The sequence below is a fragment of the Lathyrus oleraceus genome, chromosome 7 (assembly GCF_024323335.1).
Source record: "Lathyrus oleraceus cultivar Zhongwan6 chromosome 7, CAAS_Psat_ZW6_1.0, whole genome shotgun sequence".
Lineage (NCBI taxonomy): Eukaryota > Viridiplantae > Streptophyta > Magnoliopsida > Fabales > Fabaceae > Lathyrus > Lathyrus oleraceus.
In genome coordinates this window covers 364216857-364225122 of record NC_066585.1, presented here as the reverse complement: position 1 = coordinate 364225122, position 8266 = coordinate 364216857, and the positions used below count along the sequence as shown (strand labels likewise).

Genomic DNA, 8266 nt, shown 5'->3' with positions numbered 1-8266 from the left:
GTTAAGAGCTCAAAATACCCCATTCTAGTTGGCTTGCTTCTAAAGCCTATCCTTGCTTGAGCCCAGTGATTATGTATAGTGTGTGCTAATTGGTTGCTTGTTGTTTGTTTGCCCATATGTGCATAATTGTTTGTGTGTGCCTTTGTGCATTATTTTCATCTTTGAGCATTAATTGTATATCATTTCATGATCATTGTTCATACTTTGTGACATCCTTGTTTTGTCTATGGAGGAGTCAATTGTAAGTCCATTTATTGGCAGTTGTTTCCTATGATATGGTAGGAGTTGGGACTAAGACCATTGATTGGCATCCCATTTCCTTGGAGTCGAGTGTAAGACCATTTATTGGCAACTTGTTTTCTCTTGCTTATCGCATTTGCTTTTTGTTTCTTGTGAGGAGTCAATTGTAAGTCCAGCTATTGGCAGTTGTTTCCTATGATCATTCCTTGGAGACTAGTGTAAGTCCATTGATTGGAATCCGATATCCATATTTGTTTTGTGAGATTGGTGTAAGTCCATTGATTGGCATCCGGTATCCATTTTGGTTTTATGAGATTGGTGTAAGTCCATTCATTGGCATCCAGTATCCATTTATGTTGTTTATCTGTTACCTGGTTGTTGCCTTTTTCAAAGGAATCACTTGGATCATCTACATATGATCTCAAGAGGTGAACATCTAAGAAGTTTTACATCCCTTAACATCCCACCTTTTTTGTTCTTTAAACCTCCATGTGCATGTTAACCCAAACCAGAAAAACTTTGTGCAAACATTTTCACCTGTTTTCAAATTAGAAACCTAGGCCTTAGGCCTTTGATTTTCAAACTTCATTTTCATAATACTTCTTTTGAATTGAATTCTAATCAAACTTTGACCATTTTTGTGAATAATTCTAATTGAATAATTCCACTCATTCAATTGTTTTGTGGCTTTGTCCATTCTTTAATCAAGTTTTCATACATTAGCCATAGATCTCAATTATCTTAGTGGTTGATGTGAATCTCACCTTTTATCCTTAGTGATTGAATTGTAAGACTTCCTTGCTTATTATAGGGCATGGTCCCTCACTAGCAAGTTGAAGCTTTTCTCACATGGTGGACTTGTGGTTGTATAGGTTGAGTTTTCTCCCGTGGATAATGAAAGACCTTAGGGCTTTTGTTTAAAATCAATCCACTTACTTTTTTTGGAAATCTTTTAGCCGAACTACGAGGTTTTGATCCTGTAAAGGTATGTAGGCAATGGTTATCCATCCAAACACAAAAATAATAAAATTGTATATTCTTTTCTCATCCTCCCAATCAATGTTTGCACAATAAATATTTCATAAACAATATCTTTTGCAACAATTTGTGAAAAGGGTTCCCTAGGAGTACCTAGGATGCTTTGGGTGCCTAACACCTTCCCTTTGCATAATTACCCCCTTACCCAAATCTCTGACCTTTCATTAGTTTTCTATGTGTAAAACTTCTTAGGCTTTTGTTCGCTTTTTAGCCATTCCTTTGGATAAATAAAAGTGCGGTGGCGACTCTATCTTTGTATGCTTTGCTTTTGATTTAGTCAATAAATCATAAAGTGATGAATACACCGCTACAAACCGGAATGAAAATCACAATGAGCATTAGCATCATACCCAGCAGGAATCCTTGTCAACGGAGCCATGGTACGAAGTTTGACAAATTTCAACCTGAGCAGTTCAGGAAGCAATTCAGCATATGTCATGGGCAACGAATCAAAATGACGCTCGAACACTCTCTGTCTTGGTTGAAACGGGCGTTGCTGTTGTTGTTGTTGTCTTGGCTGTTGTTGTTGAGGTTGAGGTTGGGGTGCTGGAATGGTCATAGCGGCAACCTGACGATACTGTCCTCTGTTTGCACTTCTCCGACTGTGTACGGCATTAGTCTCACCTTCCCTCCTTCGGGGTGCCCCAGAAAATGGCTTATTTGAACTTGAAGATGAAGAACCAGCATCTTGAATCTTACCTGCTTTGATAAGACTTTCAGTCCTCTCTCCACAGATAACCACATCAGAAAAGCTACTGAACGGGCAACTCCCCATACGGTCCATGAACACACCCTGCAATGTTCCAATAAACATATCGGTCAGCTCTCTCTCCAGCATCGGAGGTTGCACCCTTGCCGCTAACTCGCGCCACCTCTGGGCGTACTCTTTGAAGCTTTCACCAGACTTTTGACACAAGCTCTGCAGTTGGGTTCGGCTCGGAGCCATATCCATATTGTGCTTATATTGCCTCAAGAAGGCTTCACCCAAGTCCCTCCAGCTTCTACCGGATTCCCTCTTCGGGTCCATATACCAGTCCAAAGACGCTCCAGACAAGCTGTCTTGGAAAAAGTATATCCACATCTTCTCATCGTCAGTGTATGCAGAGATCTTTCTGTAGTAAGCCTGCACATGGATGCGAGGACAAGAAGTGCCGTTGTATTTGTCAAAGGATGGCGCCTTGAATTTATAAGGGATTCTCAACCCATCAACCAAGCCCATATTAGTTACATCAAAACCCAAAGAGTTCTGCACTCCATGGCACAAATTTTCTCAGCTAGGGCATCAAATTTTCTGTCCCTCTCTTCAATCCTTCCCACATCATCATCCTCATTGAGAACAGTGAACATATCCTCCTGTCTATCAACCAGGGGAGCAGGATGACGAACTGGAGCACGGGTCCCTCTAGCATTAACAGTCTCAGGAGCGATAGGTTGTCCGTTGATTCGGATACCCCTCAATTCATCACCCACAGCGTAGTTATTGACGGGAATGGTGGCAGCAACATTGTCATTAACAGGGACTCCCTCTGGAGAATTCCGGTTGACCGGTGGAATCACAGCTTCCTGTCTCTGGGCTAAGGCTCGCAGATCCTCTTGCCCTTGTACAACCCCTTGCATCATGCTCATAAACTGGGCCATGTTAGTCCTCATCTCTGCCAATTAAGCCTGAACTTGATCCATGTTTCTCTGTTGATTCAGTCTTGTCGCGTAGCGGTGCGGACGACGATCAACAATCCTGCCTAAAACAGGAACCAGAGTGAGAAGTCTTGTTCGAGAACACCTGTAATGCAAGAATGATATGTGTATGATGCTTATGATGCGTATGATGCATATGCTATGTTCATTTCTCAGGCATTCAAGAGTCTCGTTCATCTCCTAAAAAATGGCAACCTGTAATGTAAACAACAAAGAAGCACCCTACACAGGATGATGAGCACAAAGGAAACATCAACAATCTCATCCATAACCATGAGAAATAAGGATCATACAAGCAATCAAAGATTCAAACATCAGAGTAAATCCCATCCAACAATCCTGTAGGTGATTCTCAACATAAACAACAAGCCAAACTAAAAAAGTCATCCTCCAGGAATGAGAGTCTTCAGATACTGGCACTGATCTATCAACAAGTCACACTCTGAACACTCAGGTAAAGGAGTAAGCTTCTCCTTCAGTTGCCTTCTGAGTTCCACCACTTTTTCTCTGAGCTGCCTCTCTGATGCATGCCTTAGGTCCACTCCCAGCTGAGGATGTATATGCCAATCTAAGTGAAGCTTTCGTCTCTTTAACTCTACATGAGACTCACGACTTCATTTGGGATGTGGAACGCCTAGATGATCCACCATACACAGGTATCCGGCCGACAGGCTGGAGGGAGGCCAATGGTGATGTCTGAGTTAGAAGCTTTAAGAAAGATTTCGGCATACGTTGCCGAGAACAAAATAAAGTCGGCCATAGAGGCTGAAGAAAACATGGTTGTGGAGGCCTATGCGTTGAGGGCATATGGCTATTGGGCCAAAACCCCCGGACAAACCAACTTTGGCCAAAGGGGACTTCGACATGCAGCGTCTAGATTGCATCTACGACAGTGAACCTTTAGGGTTCGAAAAAGACCCAAAGGCACCAGAGAGAATACGACCAAAAGACCCCTTGGAAGAAGTCGACCTTGGCGAGAATGGCGAGAGAAGGCCAACATATATAAGCCCCAACATCGACAACATACTAAAGTCTGAGGTAATATCCATACTTAAAGAATTCAGAGATTGTTTTGCTTGGGATTATAATGAAATGCCTGGTTTAAGTAGAGACTTGGTCGAGTTAAAGCTTCCCATAAAAGCTGGAAGAAAGCCAGTGAAACAAACGCCCAGGCGTTTCGCCCCAGAGATTATGGCAAAGATAAAAACAGAAGTAGAAAGACTCCTGAAAAGCAAGTTTATTCAAACTGCAAGGTATGTCGAATGGTTGGCCAATATTGTGCCAGTCATAAAGAAAAATGGGTCTTTAAGAGTGTGCATTAATTTTAGAGATCTAAATGCTGCCACCCCAAAAGATGAATATGCCATGCCCGTGGCTGAGATGCTGGTCGATTCGGCCGCTGGTTTTGAATACTTAAGCATGTTAGATGGTTATGCTGGATATAACCAAATTTTTATTGCAGAAGAAGACGTGTCGAAGACGGCGTTTCGATGTCCAGGAGCCTTAGGGACATATGAGTGGGTGGTCATGCCATTCGGCTTGAAAAATGCCGGAGCAACATACCAGAGGGTAATGAACTCAATGTTCCATGACTTCATTGAAGATTTCATGCAAGTCTATATTGATGACATCGTGGTAAAATCAAATGGACAACATACTCACGTCGACCATCTCCGAAAAGCCTTCCTGAGGATGAGGAAATGTGGATTAAAAATGAATCCATTAAAATGCGCCTTTTGTGTGCAGGCAGGCGACTTCCTGGGTTTTGTGGTGCACAAAAAGGGCATTGAAGTAAACCAAAGAAAAACAAAATCCATCATGGACGTCAAGCCTCCATCGACCAAAAAGGAGTTGCAATCTTTTTTTTGGGAAAAATAATTTTTCTTAGAAGATTCATATCAAATCTAAGTGGAAAAACAAAAGCGTTCTCCCCACTACTTCGACTGAAGAACGAAGAGTTCAAATGGCAGGATGCACACCAAGAGGCTTTCGACAAAATCAAAGAATATTTGACTAAGCCTCCAATATTGGCCCCTCATGTTAGGCATAGGCCAATGAGATTGTATATTGCAGCCTCAGAATCGACTATAGGAAGTATGTTAGTCCAAGAGGATGAAAATTGTGTCGAAAGACCTGTGTATTACCTTAGTCGAATGCTTAATGATCTTGAAACTAGGTATAGTGACATTGAAAAACTATGTCTATGCTTGTATTTCTCTTGTAAGAAATTAAAGCAATATATCAAGCCTGTTGATGTTTACGTATCTTCTCATTTTGATATTATTAAACATATGCTATCTAAACCAATTTTGCATAGTCGAATTGGGAAATGGGCTTTAGCATTAACAAAATACTCCTTGACATACATACCCTTGAAAGCGATGAAAGGGCAGGTAGTAGCAGACTTTCTGGTCGACCATTAAATGGTCGAAATGGCACAGAATTACGTAGATTTAGTACCATGGAGGCTATACTTCGATGGATAAGGACATAAGCATGGAGCTGGGATAGGAGGAGTCATAATTTCTCCAGATGGAATTCCAGCAGAGTTCAAATACAAAATCGAAGGGATATGCACCAATAATGAAGCAGAATATGAGTCATTGATCACCGGACTTGAACTACTGCTGGAATTGGGGGCAAGGAATGTCGAAATTATGGGAGATTCAGAGTTAGTGATTAAACAAGTATCAAAAGAGTATAGGTGTGTTAAAGAAAATCTGATCATGTACTTCATGGTTACCATCAGACTGCTCAAGAGGTTTGAGCAAGTCAATCTCCAACACATACCACGGCAAGAAAACTAAAGAGCAAATGATTTGGCACAGGAAGCTTCAGGGTATAAAACGTCGAAAGACCAGAACGAAGAGATTCAAGTAAGAGAGAAAGTACGGGCGACAATGTTGTCACTGTCAAATCTAGCGATCATGAAGCTAGGGGCAGTAGATAAAAATCATTTTGAAATTTTGGCTGTGGACGACGAGGGAGGGAGTGATTGGCGTAAACCGCTAGTCGATTACTTACGTAATCCCGTGGGGTCGGCAGATCGAAAGGTAAAATATAGGGCCCTTGGCTACGTCTTAGTGAATGATGAGTTATTCAAAAAGACAGTCGAAGGAGTGCTATTAAAATGCTTGGGGGAAAGTGAAGCATACGTGGCTGTGTCGAGCACACATAGTGGGGCGTGCGGGGCACATCAAGAAGGTTTGAAGATGAAGTGGCTCTTGATGCGTTCAGGAGTTTATTGGCCTTCAATGTTGAAAGATTGCATTGAATTTGCCAAAGGTTGTCAGGAATGCCAATTGCATGGGGGCATACAGCATGTGCCTGCGAGCGAGCTACATACAATTGTGAAACCCTAGCCATTTCGAGGATGGGCGTTGGACGTTATAGGAGAAATAAAGCCAGCCTCGTCGAAACAACAAAAGTATGTGTTAGTCGGTATCGACTATTTCACAAAATGGGTCGAAGCCATAGCATTACCAAATGTAAACCAAGAAACTGTGATAGACTTTGTCCAGAGTCACATCATTTGCAGATTTGGCATCCCAGAAACTATTACAACCGACCAGGGGTCAGTCTTCACTGGTCGAAAAGTGCAAGAATTTGCAAAAGAAATGGGAATCAAGTTACTGACATCTACCCCCTATTACGCACATGCGAATGGCCAAGTCGAAGCTGCTAATAAGGTGATCATCAACCTAATAAAGAAACACATAGGAAAGAAGCCAAGGAATTGGCACAAGACGTTAGACCAAGCCTTGTGGGCATGTCGAACGTCACCGAAAGAAGCAACCGGAACAACCCCATTTCGACTGGCTTACGGGCATGACGCAATATTGCCAGTAGAAATTCAGGTCCAGGCAGTCAGGACCCAAAGGCAGTGTGAAATACCTTCTGAAGATTACTGGAGTATGATGACAGACGAGTTAGTCGACGTAGACGAAGAAAGAATGCTAGCATTAGACTCTCTACAAAGACAGAAAGAGAAAGTCGCCCGAGCCTACAACAAAAGGGTGAAAGGGAAAGTATTTGCTGTCGACGATTTGGTTTGGAGGGTGATCCTAGCTATGGGCAGAAATGATAAAATGTTGGGTAAGTGGTCCCCAAATTGGGAAGGACCATTTAAGGTTTTGCAGGCCTTTTCTAATAATGCCTACGAGGTCGAAGAATTGGGAGCAGACAGGCGGATTTTAAGAGTGAATGGAAAGTACTTGAAAAAATATAGGCCTCTCCTTTAAGAGGTTAAAATTTTGGCAGACTAAAATAAGTATCGAAAAATAAAGTTGGAGATAATTATGTTAGATACCTACGACAAAGGCACATAAAATAAGTATACAGTGCTAAAGGCAAGAAACATAACATTAATGTGGCAAGAAGCCATTGTTTAAATATTACAAAAAATGAACTAGTACAATCGAAAAAACGGTCAAAGCTGGCCGAATTTGGATTGAAAAGATTTAAGTTCAAAATTATAGTGCAAAGACATAGGCTCCAAGGTTTCAGCATGGGCTTTGAGTTTTTCAAGCGTCTCTTCGACGGTCATAAGCTCGTCAGCAACCTCCAAAGCATCACTGGTGGTCTGCTCCACGGTAGCTTGGGCAGGTTTTAACACTTCGTCGACGAAACGTGACTCCTCCTGGGTAATGGACTCCAATTCACTGTCCAAAATGGCAATTTGACGCCGAAGGGCATCAACTTGTTGGCGTATCTCAACGGCCCGTGTTTGTTTGGAGGTCAATTCTGTCTTCCGCTCCTCTATAACCCTCAACATACTGGCGACTTCCGCGTCAGCATGCGTCACCAACTCCCATTTCTCTTTCATAGAGGCCTCAATATCAGCAATTTGACACTCAGTGTCTCGAACGCTGTCAATATGGCGCAACATAGGCACCAAAAGTTGTTCTAAAGCCGCTATCGCACGTTTGGCGTAATCAGAGAGTTGGAGATCCTTCAGCTGGGCAATCGCGCTCAGAATCTCTGGACCGACAGCAGGTTCATGCATGAGCACAAAAGGAAGGTCAGAGTTCAGGGCGCGCACGCGGATTTTGTCAATGAGAGCCTTAGTTTTCGTCGCCTCAGGGCCCATTTTGCCAGAATGGAGTTGCTCAGAGTTGGACGAAACATCACACAATTTCACCAGATTGCGGAGTCTGGAAATTGCCTCTAAAGCAGAAGGCTTAATCGCCAGCCCCGGGAAGGTCGAAGGAGAAGCTGCCAACGGAGAATTGACCTGAGGCGAAGTAGTCGACAATGGAGTAGCCTGGGAGGATTGTTGTTTGTTGGTGTCGAC

At 42.6% G+C, this 8266-nt stretch overlaps 1 protein-coding gene across 1 annotated transcript; it reads left to right on the top strand.

The window, feature by feature from the left end:
• The first annotated feature begins 6590 nt into the window (after positions 1-6590).
• On the top strand, positions 6591-7214 carry LOC127103856 (uncharacterized). The gene has a single exon (XM_051041097.1). It carries the CDS (start codon positions 6591-6593, stop codon positions 7212-7214), a length of 624 nt encoding a protein of 207 aa, XP_050897054.1.
• The last annotated feature ends 1052 nt before the right edge of the window (positions 7215-8266 follow it).

What these genes read in the sequence shown, in the direction of transcription:
- LOC127103856 (XM_051041097.1), top strand. Translation starts at nt 6,591, where the DNA reads ATGGGAATCAAGTTACTGACATCTACCCCCTATTACGCACATGCGAAT.